The sequence below is a fragment of the Lissotriton helveticus genome, chromosome 4_1, assembly GCF_964261635.1.
Source record: "Lissotriton helveticus chromosome 4_1, aLisHel1.1, whole genome shotgun sequence".
NCBI lineage: Eukaryota > Metazoa > Chordata > Amphibia > Caudata > Salamandridae > Lissotriton > Lissotriton helveticus.
Window position 1 is genome coordinate 168,912,492 of NC_136063.1, and position 22,882 is coordinate 168,935,373.

The 22,882-nt window shown below is 45.3% G+C and overlaps 1 protein-coding gene across 3 annotated transcripts in view; it reads left to right on the forward strand.

Annotated features, from left to right (window-relative positions):
* Positions 1 to 22,882, forward strand: part of TOP1MT (DNA topoisomerase I mitochondrial) — a 1,348,974-nt gene that overhangs the window by 719,123 nt on the left and 606,969 nt on the right. For all 3 annotated transcript variants that reach the window (XM_078686649.1, XM_078686647.1, XM_078686648.1), the window contains one exon: positions 7,118 to 7,305. In XM_078686649.1, the coding sequence (XP_078542775.1) occupies positions 7,118 to 7,305 (188 nt within the window). The remainder of the gene's footprint in view (positions 1 to 7,117; positions 7,306 to 22,882) is intronic.

Below are 22,882 nucleotides of genomic sequence, written 5' to 3' on the forward strand. Positions count from 1 at the left end.
CTGCTGGAATCTCTCGGTTTTCTGATCAATATCCTGAAATCGGCACTTATCCTGGCCCAACAGATCCAGTTTCTGGGTTTTATGGTGGACTTGGTCAACGCCTCCCGGAGCCTTCCTTCTCGCAAGCTCGCCAAGATCAGGCATGAGCTCAGACGGACTATTTCCATGTCCACCATCTCCCTATGCCACTTAGCCAGGATAGTAGGTCTGCTCTCGTCCTCGATCTAAGCTATTTTTCCGGTGCCCCTTCATTACCGGGCCCTTCAGCGTCTAAAGATTTCCCACCTCCGCAAAGGCCTTACTTATTCTCAGTTCGTTCCTCTTCCGAAGGAAGCGAGGACGGAAATTAAATGGTGGATTGCGCATATGGAGGCCTAGAACGGCTGCACGATTTTCGGGTCCCAACCGAATATCATTATAGAGTCGGATGCCAATGGCTCAGGTTGGGGAGTACGCTGCGGAGAATTTTCCACAGGAGGAAGTTGGTCTTCCGCGGAACATTCCCTCCATATCAATTGCCTGGGGCTGTTTGCGGGGTCATTTACGGTGAAATGCTGGACCAAAGACAAAGCTCAATGTTGTGTCCTCCTCAAAATGTACAACATCGCGGCAGTCTGCTATGTCAATCACTTCGGTGGGACTCGTTTTCAAAACCTTTCAGATCTGGCTCGAGATATGTGGGAATAATGCCTAGACAGCCAGATTGCGTTGTCAGCGAAACATCTGCCGGGAACATCCAACCGAGTGGCGGATTGGCCCTCTTGTCACTCGTACGATTTAAGTCTTTGGAAGCTCCACCCGGGGGTGTTTCGAAGTCTCCAATGTCGCTGCGGCCCCTTCTCGATAGACCTCTTTGCCTCTCCGTCTGGACAACCAACTGGAGAGGTACTGCAGTTGGCGCCTGGATCCCGGGGCGGTGGCAGTGGACGCGTTCCTTCAGGATTGGAGTCTGGAACGATATACCTAGAACTGCTTGCCAGCTGTAGTGCAAGTCGCACAGACGCGCTGAATATAGCACAGAGGTGCTTTTCTTTTTAATCGCTGAAATTATTGCATTATTTTTCACTCTGTTTTTAAATAAACTTACTACTTGATCTTGAGTGCTTCCGCATACCCGCACTGTAAAAAACGTTGGAAACATCCTCACCTGCCGTTTTGGCATGGTTAGATCTCCCGTGTGGCTCCTGCGCCTTATTGGTTGAGAGAGGGTTGGGCTAGGTTCCATCCTCAGGCGCCATCTTGAGAGGTGCTCTAGTTGTTGGTAGCTCCTCCAGGCCACCTCATTTAAACTAGAGGATGCAAGCGCGCAGCGCATGCGTGCAGCGGGGGCGCCAACAGCGCCAGAGGCAAGCCCGTCTGCGCCCGTCCGCGTTCCGGAGGCGCTCAACGCCGGGTTTGCTGCCCGTGTGGCCAGCGGTCATGGACGTATAAATTACGACAGAGAACAACTGCTGAGACTAGACAGGGAGGAAGGGAATGCGACACCTGCCCCGGTCCAGGTGAAAAAGGCAGGTAATAACCTCACTGGGGGACAGATTAACAGTCAGTCTCTTATTAAACATTCCGTCGAGGTTTCGGGCCTGATAGAGGATTTGGGGCTCGATGTTCTGTTTCTTTCGGAAACTTGATCTCAAGCCGAGTCTGCTGTAGACGTAGGAAATGCCTGCCCCAATGGGTATAAAATCCTCCACAAGCCCAGAATTAGGGGTAGAGGTGGGGGAGTGGGGATGATTTTTAAGGAGGAACTGGATTTTAGAGTTCTGTAGGTGGATGAGGTAGAGGGGATGGAAATGCTGGGATTCTCCCTACACTCCCCCAGCGGTACCCTCCTTACCGGATTGGTGTGTTATTCTCCCTACACTCCCCCAGCGGAAACTCCTTACAGGATTGGTGTGTTATAGACCGCCTGGGGGGCCCACAAACTATCAAAATCTGTTTGATATTATCACTAACCTCACATTGGCACACTCCAATATGATCATCCTAGGAGATTTCAATCTCTGGGAAGAAGGGAATGTCAACAGCCATTTGCGTGATTTTAGGCTTACTTGTGCTAATTTAAATCTCTCCCAGGTGGTGGAAGACCCTACACATCAAGGGGGTCACACCCTTGATTTGCTGTTTTCCAACCAGTCTACTACAAGGATCCTGAACATAACTACCCAGACCTGGTCTGACCACTATCTCATTCAGTTTATCACCGGGCTGCCACACTCGGGAGATAGGACCGGTCAGCAAAGGGCTTACAGGAGAGGCAGGGAATGGGCAAAGTTGGAGCGGACCGGTTCTTCTGTACTAGAACTGGGCGTCACCCACTTCGCAGCCACAATGTCTGTTAATGAAAACTATAAAGTGTTTACCAATCACATAGATTACTCCTTGGATCACGTTATCCATTTAAAAGATATAAAAATCAAAAGTAAAATCTCGGCTCCATGGTACTGTGAGGAGTTGAAACCGCTCCATGCGCTTCGTAGGAAGGCGGAAAGGAAGTGGAGGAAACTCTACGACGAGGAAGATAAAAAAGCTCTTAGACAGATACAACTGCAATACGAAGAGCAAATCCTCAGGGCCATGGCAGATTTTTATGCCAGCTCTATTATCCAAGCGCCCAACGGGACAAAAGCATTACTTTAAATAATTAAAGACCTCTCCTCCCATACATGTTTAGAAAATAAAATTGTAACGTCCCAAAAACTATGTGATGGAATCAACCTGCACTTTAAGGATAAGATTGCAAGCATTGTGAATCCTTTGCATGACAATGCTAATGTTGCACAACCTAACCCTGAACATAGGACTCAGTGTGAGCCGCAACTTTCGGCATACCTGGACAACTTCCAGACATTAACAGAAACGGTCTTCGATAACCTGGGTGACAATGTCTCATCTGGTTCTCCCCTGGATCCTTTTCCCCATAAACTGTGGAAATCTCTAGGCGTAATACCTTTCCATGGCTGAGGCAGATTTGCAATCAGTCCCTGGAAGAAGGTAAGGTCCCGGAATGCTGGAAATTGGCGGTGGTGTCCCCCTTGATTAAAAAGCCCTCTCTGGACCCATCAGTACCGGCTAATTTTAGGCCCATTTCCCTTCTTCCTTACCCAGTGAAGATTCTGGAAAAAGCAGTCAGTAGGACCCTGTCCTGTTTTCTCGAGGAGAATCTCTTATTGATTAAAGACCAGTTTGGTTTCCGTCCGGGGCATGGGACTGAGTCCGCCCTGACTACAATGATGGATAACCTACGTATGCAGGCCAACAGCGGGAATGTCACTATTCTAGTGCTTCTCGATATGTCGGCCGCATTCGATACAGTGAATTTTTCTCTTATTGGTGGAAAAGCTGAAGAGGCTGGGAGTGAGAGGGTGTGCACTGCAATGGCTTCAGTCCTATTTGGAGGATCGCCAGCAGGTAGTAACACTTGCACCCTTCTCCTCCGGTAAATCCCCAGTTGTTCACGGGGTGCCTCAGGGATCTGCAATTAGCCCTATTCTATTCAATGTCTACTTGCAGCCCCTGTTTTCCATCATAAAGTCTTATGGAGTCAGCCTAGTCAACTATGCTGACGATACGCAACTGGCCTTCTCCTTGGAGGGGGACCATGCAGTATCGATGGACCTGTTCCAGCAATGCATGTGGCAGACGACGGTCTGGCTCAGAAGGAACTCTCTGCAATTTAACAGCGGGAAGACGGAGGTGATTTTCTGCTCTGCAGGCAGGATATCTAGACAACTGCCTTGTGATTTCAGACTCCTACCAGAGGATGACTCACTCTTCCCGGTTAGGAAAGTTCGTAATCTGGGGGTGTTGTTTGATGATGACCCCCAGGCAGATAAGACCGCCAGCGTTTGCTTTACTCTTATCCGTATGCTGCGCAAAATACTTCCTTTATTACCTAAAGAGAATCGTTCTCTGGTGGTAAGCAGCATCGTGGGCAGCAGGATGGATTACTGCAATGCCCTTTATTTGGGAGCCCCTGGGTACATCTTTCAAGGATTGCAAAGAATCCAGTCCGCAGCAGCCAAACTGGCCCTTGGCAGGCCACGGAGTACCTCTTCTACGCGGTTTTAAGAGAGCTTCATTGGCTGCCAGTTAGTGAAAGGGTCCACTTTAAAGCTCTATGTATGGTTTTTCGAGCTGTGCATGAGCTTGGCCCGGTTCCCCTACAGGAAAGATTCAGTTGGTATCTTCCTACAAGGCAGCTTCGTTCTTCCAGTACCGGCCTGTTGTCAATTCCTCGGTTCAAACGGGCCAGGCTTGGAGGAAGAGCCTTTAGCAGGGTTGGCGCTCGACTATGGAATGAGCTCCCTCAGAACCTCAGATTAGCCAGCTCTCTGTTAGAATTCCATAGGAACTTAAAAACCTGGCTTTATCCCATGATTTAGACCCCTCCTCTGCGGCGACCTGTTCTACTCTGGTCACGGTTAGTTCTTTGTCTGAAGCGCCAGGATGCCCGTAGGGTTACAGCCTGCGCTATAAAAAAGCTAAAATCAATCAATCAACGGGGGTATGCGTTCCCTCAATTTGCCATGATAACGTAAGTATTGACCCAGGTGAAAGGTCAGACAGGAGACCTGGTAATTGTTACCACGATTTGGAGGTCGCAAGCCTGGTTCCCGGTTCTGATGGAAATGTCCTGGGATTTTCCAATTCATCTACCCCTGTTTTGAGAACTTATACAGGATCCCCAAGGGAATCCCCACCACCTCCTCTTGAAGAACTGCCTCATGGCATGGCGGGTTACAGGCGAAGTTGGGCGGTGCTAGGACATTCAACAGAAGCTGCTGCTTTACTCTCAAAGGCTTGGGCAGAGGGTACCAACAAGAGATACAGGTCAGCCTGGTCCAGATGGGGGAGTTTGTGCCTTCAAAGGCAACTGGATCCCCTTTAGCGTCAGAGGGTTTAGCTTATCGGACAATTAATACCTTTCGCTGAGCGATTTCTGCGGGTCATGTCCCGGTGGATGAACACCCTGTGGGGGAGTATCCCTTACTCTGCAAATTGCTCAGGGGGATTAGACTCTCCTTTCCTCTAGAACCTCGGTATTCTGAATTATGGGATGTGAACACAGTCTTATGTTTGTTTAAATCCAGGTCTGCCAATAAATATCTGTCTCGGAAACAGTTATCTGACAAACTGGCTACCCTGTTGTGCTTGATCTCTTGCCGGAGGGTCTCTGATGTAAGAACATTGGATCTGACAGGTAGAGTATTTACTCCAGACAGGGTTACCTTCCATATCTCTAAAAGGACTAAATCTAATTCTAGAATTGTCTTATCCTTCTTTTCCAGATTCCCCAAAACTCTGTGTGGTCAGGGCTTTGAAGGCCCATGAAACTATGACTGAGGAGTTAAGTCCCCACAGTGCGACTGAGCTTTTTATTGCTTTTACGAAACCGCATAACGTGGTATCGTGTCCCACTGTTAAGCGCTGAGTTCATTGGGCTATGCAAGAGGCAGGGATTGAAACATCCAGATTTGGCGCGCACTCAGCATGAGGCACCATGGCCTCGAAAGCGTTCAAACTTGGAGCACGTTTGGAAGATATCCTGAAGGTGGTGGATTGGTCATCAGATTCCACCTTTAAGAAGTTTTATTTCAAGCCGGTCAGAACTCTGACTTCGCTAGTGGTGGACAAGGTTTGAACTTGCCTTATCCTCTCCTCCGGTCCTGCCATAGAATGGAAAAGTTCCTAACTATCATTAAGGAAAGTTTAAAGTCTATTAAGGACTCGTAGGCGAGGATTAGCCCACCCTAGCTGGTAACTACCCTCCCTAGGCGACCTTCGTTGTCTGTGTAAGTATTCGATTTTCCTGTACGGAATGTAAGGTTAAACGTTTGTGTTTTCTTTGCACATGGTAAAGTTGGTGGCGTGTCATTTTGAAAGTTTGTTTCTATTGGTTTATTCCTGGGGGTGTAAAGTTGTTTATTTTCCCAGGTTCGGATTCGGGTAAACAGGAATGAATTTGACGTTCCCGGCTCTGTTCGCACGAAGAAAGAGGAGCGATCTCGGGCAAAGGAATGGGGACTGTTTATTGCTGATTGTCTGTTGATCTGTAGTTCATCTCCTGGAGCATCATGGGAGTTGTAGATTTTTTCTCTGTTATCTTCTTTGAAACGGCTGCTGGACGAAAGTATGCCTAATCCTCCCCTCCGATTCCCTAATAGAATTGAAACTTTTCTTTACGGTAGTTAGGACATTTTTCATTCATTTCTGATTAGCTGCTGACCTTTTAACCACCACCTCCCTTGTTATTGAGACGGATGGGCGTAAGATTAAACGCAGTGATCTACTTAACTGTTTGTCTGGTTTACGCAATACAGTGACTGTGGAAAATTGTCAGTTACCAAGAGAAGCTGTTTCAGAATAATTACTAGATTAAAAGCAGACACATTGATCAAACAATAGATGAATATGGATTTATAATCGTTTGAGGCAATATATTGTGCATAGATCAATTTAGCCTTCGTAAACCTCCCATTTAAAAGACTCAACCGTGTATCGACGTTAGCCTTGTAAGTTGCATATACTGTTTACTTTTGCTATCGATGGTATAGCCTGGAGCCATAGAATATCATGGGTGACGGATTCTTCAAACAAATTAGAGTTAGATTTGTATTCTAAAAGTCTAACTACCTCCCTCATAAACTCATGGCCTCTTTCTGATTATTTATGGGTTAAAGGCAGTTTCTTCAAAGGAGAAACTCCCAATTGTTCATCCAATTTGTCAGAAACCCCCCTATCCACTCAAAGAATTCTTATTAGACTGAGATATAGTTTTAGATTTGCAGCGTTCATGTTACTTGTATGGCCATCACTATTTACTCTATTAAACCATTAGTTTGTTGGTCTGAATCCATGGGTGGGATACATTGCTGAATGTCTACAATCAGGTGAACTGTCCGAACAGGATTTGGAGTGAAATATTGACAGGTTAATTTGCTGCTTTCCTTTCGAGCCTTTGGTCCCTTAGTGATCCTACTCTGCCTGATCTCCCTCTTCATTCACTACCCAAAAAATTACTAATCTGTACTAAACCAGTTCTGCTGTCTGTCATTTGTACATTAAGTGTAGTTACTTATTTGATTTGCCATGAGCAGTTTTGTTTCTTTGTGGCCAGATACTAAAGCTTGAGGCTGACAAAATCACGCAAGAGTATGGCTTTTGCACATTGGATGGACACCGGGAGAAAATAGGTAACTTTAAGACAGAACCACCTGGACTGTTCCGTGGCCGTGGAGATCATCCTAAAATGGGAATGCTAAAGAAAAGGATTATGCCTAAAGATGTGATCATAAATTGTAGCAAGTACGTTTTTTATATTTATATTTTTGTCAACCAATGTTTGCAGCTAAAAGTGTAATTATGTTTTCTACAGCAAAATCTAGTTTTATCATCATGGCTGTCCTCGAATTGTGCTACGCTATCTCATAACATTATTTGTTTGCCAAGATATTCACATCAAATTACATTCATTGTCAGGGAATAATTGTGTGTGTGTGGGGAGTCCTAAACCTATAAAATCTTGAGGATTTTAGGAGTCCAAAAATGTATATTTCCAGTTTACTTTCCTATTGTCTGATGTGAATTTCTGGGTACCTTTATAAAGAGCTTGTCTGAGTTCCAGTTTGGGAACTACAGAGCACTCGAGTGGCTCTGCATCAGTCAATGTGATTTAGTCCATCTGCTTCTAGTGTACTGGGACTGTTGTGTTAAGGCCCTGAAAACTGAGCGCCAAGTATACCCCCCTCAGCACTTGCTCTCACAGTAGCCTGTTCAGCAGTACAAGCTTTACCTGGGAAGGTCGTATGATGTTAGAAACTCAGAACTGACAAAATAATTCCTATTACTATGATTGTCTAGACAATACTCTAACTTATTAAGCACAATCCACATAGTGTGCAAAACATACTAAGCAAATCAGTGGAACATAATGCTTGTGGTAAAAGCTAATAACAGGAACTAGACAGATGGGTTGTCCTGTCCAATTAGTAATGCCGCATCTTCTTTTACCTTCAGGGTCAGTCCATATAATCTTTCTGTTCCCCTCTGTTCAATCACTTTTTTCCCCTTCTTTGGGCTGTGTTCATGTGCCCGCTTTGACTGTGGCAGGAGTGGACCCTTGGCTGCCACAGTGGATTTTGGCAATAAGGCAAGTCTACTTTAAGGGTTCTACCCACTGCAATAACAATTTGGCGAATTGGTTTAATCTGCACTGATCAATTAGGAATCCACCCACCTCGCCCCCCACCAACACCTACGCGGTGCAAAGGTTCATTTGCAGTCCCACACAAGCTAACATTTTGAAGAAGTTTAGAATTCTGCCGCAAAGAGAGATCTCTGTGAGGCACCCTGCCAAATTGAAAGTTTATTGTGGGGGTCAAATTTCGTACCTTCACCGAATCTTCCGAAGCGGAGAACTTTTTCTCAAATGGGTAGTCAGGGGGTGGAGAAAGAATAGTTGTGAGCCTCCTCTGGTGCAGGAGATTGCATCCATTTGGTAGCGGGGTCGTGATTCTTAGCTTCCATGGGTTAGGAACAATATGATTGGGGGTGGTGGAGGGTTGAGGGCACAGAGGTTTTTGGGCACTAGGGTTACGGAAAGGGGGAGATTAGACGCTTGACTGAAAATGAAAACACCGCTGAGATACAGCTGTGTGCTACTGTGCCACCTGTTCACAAGATTCATTGTTTATAGTTACCGGTATGTGGTATTCATAGTGCAAACGAGGACATATTAAGGGACGTAGTAGATTACGATGGTAGCGGAGAAAGACGAGCACTTGAGTTATAGTTGGTCATAATGTGACTAGTCTGAATAATAGATGGAAAAGAGGTGCGTTTTTTTGCAGTTTAGAACCTTAAAACCCTACTATTATTTTTTTGCAAGAAACCCAGTCAATAAAGGGAAGGGAAGACATAGAAATCCATAGAGTTAGAAAACGTTTTCTCTCCTCCACTAGAGCTTCGCACAGGGAGAATGCTGTTATTCTGAATAAAGAGCAAACACCAGTTATTTATCCCCGGTTGTCAATCAGAAAGGATATTTGGTTATTGTACAAGTATTGATGCATTAGACGAGGTTTAAAATTGCTTCATACTATTGCCCTATTCATGATATTACTATGCCTCTCCAATCTTTACAGTGGGAGTTATGTAATATGCTGGAGATTCCAAATGTGGGTGTAAACTTTAATGTTTTACCATCCCCTTTTTTTATTCTTCAAATCCTAACTGTACTCCGCTTAAGAGACGAACATAGCAAATATTTGCAGATTTCCTCATTAGGTTAGATGTTCAGGACCTTTGTCAGACACATAATCCAACTGATAAAATATTTTCTTTTTTTCCCAAACTTACAGGACTGACTCCTGATTAAACTTATGTATCTCCCCTGTCATTCTCCCTATGTTTTCTCAGTAGTATCATGCAGGGGCTTTTTCGAATCACATTTTTGTGGAGTTGCCTGAAAAATGAAAGTAGATGGTGTATGGATAGAGTTCTGTTAAATCAATTTGATTATTCCCAGACACTGTTAACGAATATAGAATATTTGTTTTTAAAGTAATTATAAGTCTACAGAAGTGGCAGTTGTATGAAAAGCCTTTAAGGCCACTATCATGGACCATGCAATCTCTTTTTCGGCCTAGCGGAAATAAAAGGAAATGTCTGAAAAACAACATTTACAATTGGCCATAGATCTAGCATATTGCAAAACCTTGGAAAATCAATCCGAACAGGTATTGCATGTAAAGAAAAGGGGCTTCTAAACTGTTGTACTTTTAATAATCAAGTCTATGAGGAAGAGGAAAAAAGGTATTTTCTGGCTTGGTCAGAGAAGGAAAAATCGAATCTCAATTGAATTGCCAAGATTTACGAGCCTATCACACAGAGTGTGGTCAGTGAGATAGGAATCATTTTTCTGCAGTATTACTTCTTTCTGTTCTAAGGTAAACCTTCCAGTTTGGGGTTGGCTTTGATAGACCAATTTTTAAATGAAGTGCAATTACCAGTGCTAAAACAAGAAGCTGCTGACATTCTAGCCCACCCTATTGATGGGGACGAGCCCTTTCTGGGTTTAAAATCCCTGCGGAGGATGGCTTTGGGGCAGAATTTTATAAACATGTCTGCTCTTTATTAGGAGCCCGTTTGACGGTTGTATTCAATTCTATTTCAGCTAGTGGGTGCATTCTTACTTATTAACAAGCATTATCTGAAAGAAACCCGTTAGTGATAGATTCCTTACCTTAGAATTACCCCCAGGCGTCAGACTGGATCCGGAAAGTTTTTGTCAGCAGTACTCCTGTGCGTCGAAAGGTGGGGTCGTGCGGCGCAGTGTCCGTCGTTGGCGTCGTGGTCGCCGAGATTACGTCACGGCAGCTACTTAGACGCCGCCCTTGCGCGCTGACGTCAGTTCTTTCTTTTTCTGCGCCAGCATGCGCAGATCTGGGAAGAGCAAGTACCCCCAGTCACTTTTTGACTGAGTTTTTTTGAGGCTTTGTGTCTCAATTCTTTTGAGTCGATCCTCCTGGTGTCGTAGAGATGCCCGGCTTCAAGAACTGCGGGGACTATCACCGCATGATGTCCATGATGGACCCGCACCCCGTTTGTCTCTACTGCCTGGTGCGCGAACACGACTCCAAGTCGTGCCCCGACTGCCGGCCATGGCGCCGAAGACTTTGCAGGAGCGGTCCCGAAAGTTGCTGGAAGTCAGGCAGTCTGCTCCGTCCTGCTCAAGGTCCCGGTCCCGTGGGAGGTCAAGGGACCGGTCGCAGAGCTGTCACCATCGTTCCTCTGGATCGAAGTCTTCGCACTCGTGGTCAGGTAAGTCGAAGCATTCCAAGAAGAAGTCGAAGAAGCGTTGTCGCTCTTCGACTTCACCTGGCCCATCGCGGGTGCGAGTGGTGCCACCTCCGGGGCTCCGGCGGTGCCTGCGACGTCGCCACCGGCCTACCCGCCCTTTCCGGGTCCGTCTGTGACACCTGCTCAGGTGCTAGACTTTCTTGCTGCCATGGCCCATCTCTTTGTGCTGTTTGGCCCTGCCAGTGCTCCAAATAATAATAATAATAATAATAAAGAAATATATAAAGCGCATGGTTACGCCATCTCAGCGTGTCCCCGCGCTGAGTGAGAGGAAGGTAACAGTTCACCGCGACTGAGGACCACTTCGTGCTAACCAGAGAACAGGTATGTTTTAAGCATCTTTCTAAATTTAACTTCAGAGCTTTCCAACCTGAGTTTTGGAGGGAACTTATTCCAGTTCTGAGCAGCCCGGAACCTAAAAGAACGGCCCCCCCTCCTGGCCTTCTTTACCTTTGGAATTACCAGCAGCCCGGTCACACTGGATCTAAGAGACCTCCTTGGCACATACCTGGAGACCAAGTCACTCAGATATGAAGGGCCAACATTCTGGGAAATTCGGTGACAGGTGCATAATGTCTTAAACATAACTTTTTCCTTGACTGAGAGCCAGTGCAGTGAGACCCCCCTGGATCCGGGCCTGCATCCCGATCTACGCCGGTTGACCTCATAACACCTCCATTGACGTCGACCACCCACCCCCTCCGGCACCACCTCAGATGTCGTCCGGTGATGGATTTTCAGGTGAGTGGAAGCCTTAACAGAAGCGCAAGCCTTCAAAAAATAAAAGTTCTACTGGAAAGACATGGAAGACGAAGATGATAAGATAGATGGTCAGGCAATGGCTCAGGCTCTTAAAGAAGATGTGGAAAGAAATGTTTCAGTAACTGCAATGTTGCAGCAAATGCAGTTAGAAATAGATAGGTTAAAACAAGAGAATCATTTGTTACATCAGGAGGTGGTGCGTTACAATCCTAGGAAATCCCTTTGGGATGAGCCTTTTTCTTCCACATTTACACCTTAAATAGAAAAGGGAAATACATTCAAATCTTCTAATGCTTTTACGGTATCAGACTCAAGTGTTTCACCATTGCAAGTCACTGTAGCTGTTCCTAATGTTGTGCCACTTTCTGCACCTGAACGCTTTTTTGGTGACAGCAATAAATTCAGTGTATTTATAAGCCAGTGTCAGCTACATTTTATATGCAAACCTCAGTTATTTCCAACTGATGCAACTAAGGTAGCGTTTGTCCTTTCTTATCTGGGAGGAACGGCAGCTAATTGGTCTATACCTTATATTGATCGAGATGATCCAATTTTACATGACTGGTCTAGCGTTAAGAAGACCATGACGAAGTTGTTTTCTAGACACACTTATGTTCAAGCAAGTGACAATGAGCTACTTAATTTAAAGCAAGGGAACAAGGATTTGCTTACATATATAACTATATTTAATAGATTGTTGAGCGAAACCCAATGGCCAGAAGAAAAACGCACTTCTCTATATAGAGGGTTATGGGATGATTTAAAACATGCCTTGGCACATATTGTAGACTTACCGGATGAATATTCAGAATTTGTAGACTTAGTTGTGAAATTAGACCATCGTTTAGGGGAAAGGAAAGGTGACAAAACTCGGTTTGAGCCTAGGTTTTCTGTCACTGAACATGAGAAAAAAGAAACAGAAAGTAAAATGCCAGATCCAGAACCCATGCAATTAGGCTCAGTAAAGGGTCCTATATCAACAGAAGAGAAAGATAGAAGAAGGAAGCTAAATCTATGTTTATATTGTGCTCGTTCTGGACACTTTGCCAAAGAATGTCCTATAAAGCCTAAGGTGCCAAAAAAGGTTAATGCTTTGGTCACTTCAACTACTGAGCAGGAAAACTAATTCACTCGTCAGGAACGGAGGTCGCTTACACGAGTATGGTAAAGAATAGGATATCCCATTCTTCAGCAAATATGGTTCCAAGAATTCTTAGACACTTTGTCATTCAAGTCATTCTAATAATCAGCACTCAGTTGAGACAATCATTGCCAGTCTTATTAGATTCAGGAGCCACTGGGGAATTTTATGGATATAAAATTAGCTCAGGAATTACATATCCCTACAGAGTATAAGACTCACCCAGAAGCAGTATGTGTGGTGGATGGCTCGGTGTTATCATCAGGTATGATAACAAAAAGAACAGGCCCCATAATTATGGTTTGTCAAAATGGACATACAGAGAAAATAAGTTTTGACTTAATTGATACTCCAAATTTTGGCCTAATCTTAGGAGTACCTTGGTTAGTCGCGCACAATCCCTAGATAAATTGGATCTCTCTGACAGTAACCCTAGACTCTTCTTTTTGTAGAGCTTCATGTTACCAAGAAGCTCCTAATGACTCCATGACAGTTGTGCATTGCGCAAGTGTAGTGAAACCCCCTATTGACATCCCGCCAGAATATCAAGATTTTAAGGATGTTTTAGATCCAGTTAAAGCCTCCTCCTTACCTCCACACAGGACATAAGATTGTCGTATAGATTTGATACCTGGAGCACCCTTACCTAGTAGTAGGTTATATGCTCTCTCTGAACAAGAAACAAAGTATTTAAGGACTTACTTAGATGAGCTCTTAGCCTCTGGATTTATAAGACACTCAGCCTCTCCTGTTAGCGCACCACTTTTCTTCATTCCGAAACCAGATGGTTCTCTTCGCGCCTACATTGACTATCGTGGGATGAACAAGGCAACCGTTAAAAATAAGTATCCATTGCCCCTGATACCAGTCCTCCATGATCAGTTACGTCATTCCACCATCTATACAAAGTTAGACCTAAGAGGAACATACCATTTGGTTAGGGTGAAAGAAAATGATGAGTGGAAGACTGCCTTTAAAACTAAATTTGGCTTATTTGAATATACAGTTATGCCTTTTGGATTATGCAATGCTCCAGCGGCCTTTCAATATTTTATAAATGAGGTTTTGCACGAATTCCTCGATGTTTGTGTAATCGTCTACATAGACGATATCCTTATTTATTCTAAAAACAGAGAACACACACATCATGTAAGGGCTGTTTTAGCTAAATTACAAGAAAACCTGTTATTTGCCAAATTGGAAAAATGTATCTTTAATACTAATACGGTGGATTTTCTTGGTTACTGTCTGTCCCCAACACGCATAATGATGGATCCTGAAAAGGTTAGTGCAATTGAACAACGGCCAGAACCTAAGTAGGTAAAATATATTCAAAAAGTTTTAGGCTTTGCAAACTTTAACAGGCGCTTTATCCCCCATTTTGCTGAAACAGTAGTACCTCTTACCAAATTACTACAAAAGGGACAAATCTTTTTATGGACAGAAGATATGGCTCAGGCTTTCACCTATTTAAAGCAAAAATGTATTACAGCCCCTATCTTGAAACATCCAGATCCAGATTTACCTTTTTTTGTGGAAGCTGATGCTTCTCCAGTGGCTGTAGGAGGAGTGCTTTCTCAGAGAGACCCTCAAGATGGTCATTTACATCCTGTGGCCTTTTATTCGAAAAAAATTGTTACCTGCGGAACAAAACTATACTGTAGCAGAGAGAGAGTTGTTGGCCATCAAATTGGCCTTCACAGAATGGAGGCATCATTTAATGGGGACAAAATTCCCAGTAACAATATTTAGCGATCATAAGAACTTGCAATTTTTCAGTTCCGTGAAAGCACTTACACCCCGACAAATGCGTTGGCTTAATTCTTTAGTGCATTTGACTTTGTAATAAACCATAGACCAGGTACACAGCAGTTGCAGTCAGATTTTTTATCCAGATATGGTTATACACATGAGTCTAAAAAGGATGGTGTTAGACCTCCGATTATACCTCCTCAAAAGATATTGGCTCCAATCACACAAAATGACTTTCTGGAGTTGGTCAAAAAAGAACATTTAAAATTAAATGCACAGGAATGGTTAAAAAACGATCAGAATACTATTCAGGAGGCTTTATTTTATTATGCTACTCTTTTGTATTTGCCGACTGTAGAGTTACAAGAAAAAGTAATGTTATGGAATCACAATTCGGTCCTGGCAGGGTATCCAGGTTATTCAAAGACATGCATGCGACACTTTTGGTGGTCATTAATGAAAAATGTTGTTAAAGAATATGTTAATGCCTGTCCGATCTGTGCTAGGAATAAGACAGCACACAAAGCACCATCTGGTCTTCTACAATCTTTATCAACGCCTCCTATCCCGTGGCACACTATTAGTATAGATTTTATTACCAATTTGCCTAAAGCAAATAAATTCACGACTATACTAGTGGTTATTGATTCCCTTTCAAAAATGGCACATTTCATACCATTAGTAAAACTGCCCACAGCTGCAGATTTTGCAGGCTTTTTCATCAAAGAAATTGTACGTTTACATGGCTTGCCAACCAAAATTGTAACAGATAGGGGAAGTCAATTTACTTCTAAATTTTGGAAAAATGTATGTAAGAGTTTACATGTGGAAATAGCTCTTTCCACTTCTTTTCATCCAGAAACTGACGGACAAACGGAACGAGTTAACCAAACTTTATTACAAACCTTAAGGTGTTTAATGGCTGAATTCACTAGTGAGTAGGACAAGGCATTACAATAGCAGAATTTGTTTATAATAATAATGTACATTCTGCTACACAATGTACACCTTTCTTCTTTTTGAATTGTGTCCATCCGCGATCTTTACCTATAATGATCACTTCATCTTTTACACCTGAAGTTACTGAGCGACTCAATCAGTTAATGGATATTCAGGAGAAAGCCCAAAAACATCTATGCAAGTATAAAAAAGACATGAAAAAGCAAGCCCATAAACATAAAACTGTTGCCCCAAATTATCAGGTTGGAGATAAAGTATGGCTTTCAACAAAAAATCATAAAATAGCAGGTTCCAAAAAACTACAACCAAAGTTTATAGGACCATTCCTATCACACAAGTTCTAAATGCAGTAACTGTCCAACTAGACCCTCAGAATATGCTGTACACCCTACTTTCCATGTGTCTTTGTTAAAGCCATTTAGCCCAAAAACTAGATCTGAACCTCCGCCCCCTCCAATCCCTTTAGATGGACATCTAGAATATGAGGTTCAAAAAATGTTAGCGCTAGAAGAATACCGGGAAAATTATTTTACTTGATAGCATGGAAAGGATATGATGCCACTGAAAATTCATGGGAGCCAGCATCATATTGATCAGGCTATTCCATTTAAAATATCCAAGAAAACCTCGCCCGGTAGGGCGGCCTTTGAGGGGAGCGACTGTTAGGGCACTCTAGTCCATATAAGTCATGATCACCCCATCTGATTTCTTATTGGAAGTTTAGGATAAAACTCTTGTTTAATCATGTTACTGCAATTCTTACATTTAAATCATGATTCTTTTGATGGCATTAAGAATTGGTGTATTTGCGGCCACTCGTTTATATTTTATGGGACATTTCTTGGTTTAATTAAAAGACTTTCCTTGTAGCTGTCAGTGCTTGTTTATAAAGCATTTGGTGCACAAACTTTCCAGAAGCACCTGAACAGTTTACAGCAATCTCCCTGAGTTGCACGTGGTCCACGTGGAGGAAAACGACAGTTACAAGAACTCAGAACATGTGCCAACGTCTTTATCCTTTTCCTGCAATGAACCGACCCCACCCTCCGATTCTCTATAAAAGCGCGCTTGCGCTCGTTTTACCTTCTCTTCTTACCTGAAGTCCAGGATCTCCCTGCTTCTTCCGGCGGCATCCTTGGGTCCCACAACGACGCAGAAACTCTCGGCTCACTGGTTCCGGTCCTGCAGTGTTTTCCTTCCCTCGACAGGCGAAACCATCTTTCCTATTTCCTGTGTCCTACGCTGCAGCCGCTCCTGTCAGGAAACAAAATAAAAGGTCAGAACAGTTCACAATTTTTGCAGGCTCGCTGCTAGCAATAAAACAAGTAAGTGAAAGTTTCATTTTTCAAGGTCAATGTACATTAAAACAACTTTGAGACATCACAGTCTAACATTCTAAAAGGGTACGGAGTTGTGGACAATTTCTTGATTAAGTAATCCTTCTTCTACATCGTGGGAGGATTTCGAAAACTCGGTACAGTTTGATAAATATAATGTTCAGGAGTTAAAGCTGCTACAAGGACATTGCTATTTTGTGATAAACAGAAGAACTTTAACCCTTGAAAGTCTTCTTGATCAGACAGCAATAATCGTGGAAACTTAAAGTGCAGTTAAATACTCTACATTTGTTTGTAAGTTTGTATATGCATATGTTTGTGCAACAGATGTTTTGGAACCACATATCTTGAGAAATTAATCCTTCATTAATATCAGTGTTATTTCATTGTTTGTTACAGAGATTTGGTCCTAACAAGTCAAAAAAGAGGCTTGGTGTTAATTAGCAGACAAGAGCCATCTTGCCATAGTAAAAAGGTCTGGTGACTTACAACCAGACTAGAAGGTATCTGCTCTATAGTTGTAGATACAGTATTACACTAATAATGCAAATGCTGATAAAGATGACATTTTGAACGACTCATGTTCTTTTTTATTAGAGACACAGTCCTAGACGACACAGTTGCCTTCCACAAGAAGAATTCAGCTCGGGAGTGTCTTTTCTGTTAATTATTTTCTCTAATTCCCCCTTCCCTTGGGGCTGTGATCTCGGTTGGCTGTAATATTTATTCAGTTATCTGGGATTAGAGTCTTGAGGGTGGACGAGAACGTCTTCATCTCTTTCAAATAGAACTACCTGGATTTTCAGGTGAGTGGAGGCCTTAACAGGACTAACCTCCTGACAGAAGTGCTTCAGCCGGCAGCAACCTCTTCGGAGCCCTTGCTGCCCTTTAATGACGCACTTTCGGACGTTCTTTTGAGCACTTGGTCCAGGCCCAACACAGGGGCTCCTGTGGACAGAAACTTGGCCCATCGCCGGGCTCCGGGCGACCCCCTCTTTTTCTCCCAACATGCCACCCCTGAGAGCTTGGTCGTCCAAGCCTCTGCTTCCCAGAGCACGTTCCCTTCCACACCTCCGGATAGGTAATCCAAGAAGCTGGATCAGCTTTGCAAGACGCTATTTTCATATGCCAGCGTAGGGCTGCGGTCGGTGAACACTGCATGCCTCTTGGGCCGTTATTCCCTCTCTGTGTGGGACACGTTTGCGCAGGTGCTGTATGCCTGTCCGGAGGAGGGCCCGGACAGTACTCTCCCAAGCTATAGCAGCAGGGAGAGACGCAGCCGAGTTAACCATTCTTTGTGGGCTTGATACTGCCGACTCGCTGGGCAGGGCAATTTCCACGACGGTGGCGCTTCGGCGCCACGCCTGGCAAGAGTATAACTGGCTTTTCAGGGGATGTCCAGAACACTTTGATGGACATGCCCTTTGATGGCCGCCGCCTGTTCGCCGACAAAGCAGATTGTGCGCGGAAGCGCTTCAAGGACTCCCGGGCTACGGCCAAGTCCTTGGGCCTTTCCGCCACGCGCCCTCCTCCGCCTTCTGCTTTTCGCTCCTTTCGTGGCCACAGAAGGGGCACCCCAACACATTCGGTTTAGAGCCACAGGCCTGCGCAACAACAACCTTAGCGCGGACATGGGAACTGCCGAGGCGGCTCGTGGGACCATCAGTCCACCTCCACCCCGGCAGCATCTGCATCAAAGCATTCCTTTTCTGAACTTTCAGGCCCATCAAACACCACTGGCGCGACATCGACTCGGACAGGTGGGTGCTGCAAATAGTCCGAAGGGGCTACTCCCTCCCCTTCACGACTACCCCTCCAACCATGCCACCTCAGTACCACCGCATGTCAGGGGACCATCTTGCGCTTCTTCAGCAGGAAGTCACAGACCTCTTGGCTAAGGGGGCCATCGAGCGCTTTCCTGGGCCAGAAGTAGGTTGTGGTTATTATTCCCACTACTTTCTGGTCCCCAAGAAGGACATGGGCCTGTGTCCTATCTTGGACCCCAGGAACGTCAACCGCTTTCTCCAGAAGGAGAAGTTCAAGATGTTGACGCTAGCGCAGGTCTTGTCTGCCCTCGGCCCTGGTGACTAGATAGTAGCGTTGGACTTGCAGGACGCATATTTCCACATCCCCGTCCTTACTGCCCACCAGCGTTATCTGCAGTTCATGGTAGGTCACGAGCACTTTCAGTGTACCGTGCTCCCCTTTGGCCTTACCAGCGCCCATTCGGTGTTCACGAAAGGGATGGCGGTGGTCGCAGCTCATCTGCGCAGATCAGGGGTTCCAGTCTTCCCCTATCTCGACGACTGGTTGTTAAAGGCGACCTCGCCCCAGGTAGTCATCTCCTAACTCCAGACTACGGCTGACCTCCTGCATTTGCTGTGGTTCTCTATCAACGTGCCGAAGACGCACCTGATTCCCTCTCAGAAGCTCCTCTTCATCGGAGCGGGTCTGGACTCAACACAGTTACGGGTTTATCCTCCCGAGCAGCGAGTCCGGGATATTTAGGCTATGATTCCGATCTTTCAGCCTCTATCCCGGGTTCCGGTCAGGATGACCCTCCGGCTCCTGGGTCTGATGTCCTCCTGCATCCGGCTAGTGGATCATGCCAGATGGCATATGCGGGCTCTGCAGTGGGAACTGTAGTTCCAGTGGGCACAGCATCAGGGAAACCTGTCCGATCACTTCCATATCTAGGAGGGCACTGCACGTCAATTGAAGTGATGGTTCACAAATCGGATTGGTTCCCTGGCAGATCCCTCTCCCTTCCCCAACCGGAACACACAGGGGTGATGGACGCACCCACTCTGGGATGGGGCGGCCACATGGGAGAGGCGGAGATCAGAGGCCTCTGGTCTCCGGCCGAGTCCGGGCTCCACATCAACCTTCTGGAGCTTCGGGAGATCAAGCTTTCACTGAAGGCATTCCTTCCCTCTGTCCGGGGAAGAGTAGTGCAGGTGTTCATGGACAACACCACCGCCATGTGGTACTGCAACAAACGGGGTAGGGTCGTGGATCCTATGTCACGAGGCTCTGCGCCTCTGTACTTGGCTGGAACACCAGGGCGTTTCCCTGGTGGTTCAACACCTGGCAGGTTCACTGAACGCCAGGGCGGACGAACTCAACCGCCAGTGCATGATAATCACGAATGGCATCTGACTCCAGATGTGGTGCAAGGTCTCTTTCTGCAGTGAGGAGAGCCTTGGTTAGATCTATTCGCCACCGAAGAGAACGCGCAATGTCATCAGTTCTGCACGTTGGAATTTCCACGGCTGCACTCGCTAGGTGACGCTTTTCGTTGCGAGTGGAGTTGCGGTCTACTATCTGCCTTTCCACCTAAACCACTTCTACCCAAAGGGCTGAAGAAGATCAAGCGCGACCGAACCCAAGTCATTCTTGTGGCTCCGGACTGGGCTAGAAGAGTATGGTATCCCGAGCTACTCAGCATGGCCATCGATCCTCCGATCCAACTGCCTCTTCGGGAGGATCTTCTGTCGCAGCATCAGGGGACGGTCCTCCACCCGAACTTGTCCAGCCTCCACCTCCTTGCGTGGAGATTGAGCGGCGGCAGTTGACGTCTTTCCACCTGCCTCCCGAAGTTTGTTATGCAATCTTGGCAGCCAAGCGTCCCTCCACTAAGACAGTATACGCCTGCAGGTGGAACAAATTTGTGGCATGGTGTGAATCCCCTTTCTGTGCCTCTTTCAGAGGTACTTCTTTGGCCCAACAGGGCTATGCTCTGGGCACTGTCAAGGGCTATTTATCTGCCATTTCGCCTTTTTACGGCTTCCTAATCAGCCTTCCCTTTTCAAGTCCCCTGTTTTAAGTAGTTTCTTAAAAGGCCTTATATTATTTTCCATCCTGTTCCTTTCATAATGCCTCAGTGGGACTTGAACCTGGTTCTGACATATCTAATGTGTGCTCCCTTTGAGCCACTTCACAACTGTCCTCTTCGTCTTCTCACTTTAAAGACTGTTTTCCTGGTTGCCATCACCACTTCCAGAAGAGTATGTGCGCTCCAGGCTCTTTTTTCTAAACCTCCTTTTCTCTCTGTCCATCCGGACAATGTTGTTCTTTGGACTTGTCCACCTTTTCTGCCAAAGGGCATCACTGCCTTTCCTATCGGGCCGACCATCACTTTGCCCACCTTCTTTCCGCCTCCTCATCCCTCGAAAGAGGAAGAGAGGCTCCACCGTCTGTACCCAAAACGTGCGCTCTCATTCTACCTCAACCGCACGCAACCATTCTGGGTGGATGACCAGCTTTGTTGGCTACGTGGGCACCAAGAAAGGTTGGGCCAAGCAGAAGCGGGACCATCTCTCGGTGGGTGGTAATGTGCATAAAGGCTTGTTATTCTTTGGCTAAAAAGGAGCCTCTAGTGGAGCTAAGTGCCCATTCTCCCAGGGCTACGGCCACCACTACTGCTTTGGGACGGTGAGTTCTCTTGCATGACATCTGTTTGGCAGCTACGTAGGCCTCGTTGCACACGTTTACCAAGCATTACTGCCTGGACAGCCAAGTCCGGAGAGACGGCTTCTTTGGCCGTTCTGTTCTCCAGGACTTTCTGGTGTGATCTTGGTTCACAGACTTACCTCCGGGGTTGGTATTGTTGGGGTATCTATTCTATGGTAAGGAATCTAACACTACGTGTTTCTTTCAGATGCACAAGTTACTTACCTTCGGTAACTATATATCTGTAAGAAGCATTAGTTAGTGATAGATTCCTTACTGCCCCACCCATCCTCCCCATTCTGCGAACTGATTTCTAGGGTTAAGGTCATCCCTTTAGAACATAATTTGAGGCACCAGTGGTAAGTGGTTTGCAGGGTTCTGCATTCCTGGCGCGGAAAGTCGTGTACAGAACAAACGTCAGCACGTGAGGGCGGCGTCTAAGTAGCTGCCGTGACGTCATCTCAGTGACCACGCCGCCAACGACGGTCGCGGAGCTGCACAACACCACTTTCCGACGCGCAGGGGTACTACTGATGAAAACTTTCCGGATCCAGTCTGACGCCTGGGGGTAATTCTTAGGTAAGGAATATATCACTAACTAATGTTTCTTACAGATGTATAGTTACCGAAGGTAAGTAACTTGTGCTGCAATGCAATAGGTCTCACATTTAAGTTTAAGCTATTGGCATTGTAAATAAAACTGCCTTTTATTTATCTGTTTTTATAATTAACACATAAATAAAAGGCATTGTCATTTACAATACCAATAGCGCAATCTCTTGTAAATGCAAGACCTATTTAATTTCAAAGAAGCAGCCGCTATTATTCCGGGCTTCTTGGAAAGTGAACGTGTGCATGGTTTGCTAAATGTTGCAGGAAAGCATGTTGTGCCTGCTGGAGGAGAAACTCTTTAAAGAAAATAGTGCTTAGGGACTAAATAAGACATACTGTGTAACAATAGACCTAAAAGGGCCAGTCTTCACGGGAGATTCCAAATGATAACAAGGCAGTACTATGGTGGGACCAACAGCATATTAACGAATCAAAAGCCAGCATTTACGAAGCACAGTGCCACAAACCAATGACAAATATGGGTGGGTTGTGGGCAGGGCTTCAAGTCTATACTCTAATACATCATGCCTCGCAGAGCAGCGTATGCGCTTCCCAGTCTCGATCTAAAAAAGGGGGATGTTAATTTCTTAAAGAAGGGGAAAGATGAATTTGCTCAATCTTCCCATCGCCATACAACACTTCTCAATACTGACTATAACATATTTACTAAAACTTCAGCTAACCTGATTACCTTTATTATTAGCAGCCTAATCCACACCGATCAGAATGTTTTTTCACTGGGACACTGCCTGAAAGCTAACACCTATTATTTAGCAGAATTTATCGATGTTTGTGGCGGAGAATACCCCGAGACTGCTCTGCTGGGGGCAGAGAAAGCTTTTGACCCTGTGAGCTGTGATTTTTTTTTGTTTAAGATTTTCGAGAAATTAAAGTTTCCACTAAAGCTCAGAACGTCCATCTCTTGGCTTTATGAAAATACCTCGTCCCAAATCGTTATAAATAGCTTGAGTGCGAATACAGTACACCCAACCTGGGGTATTCTACA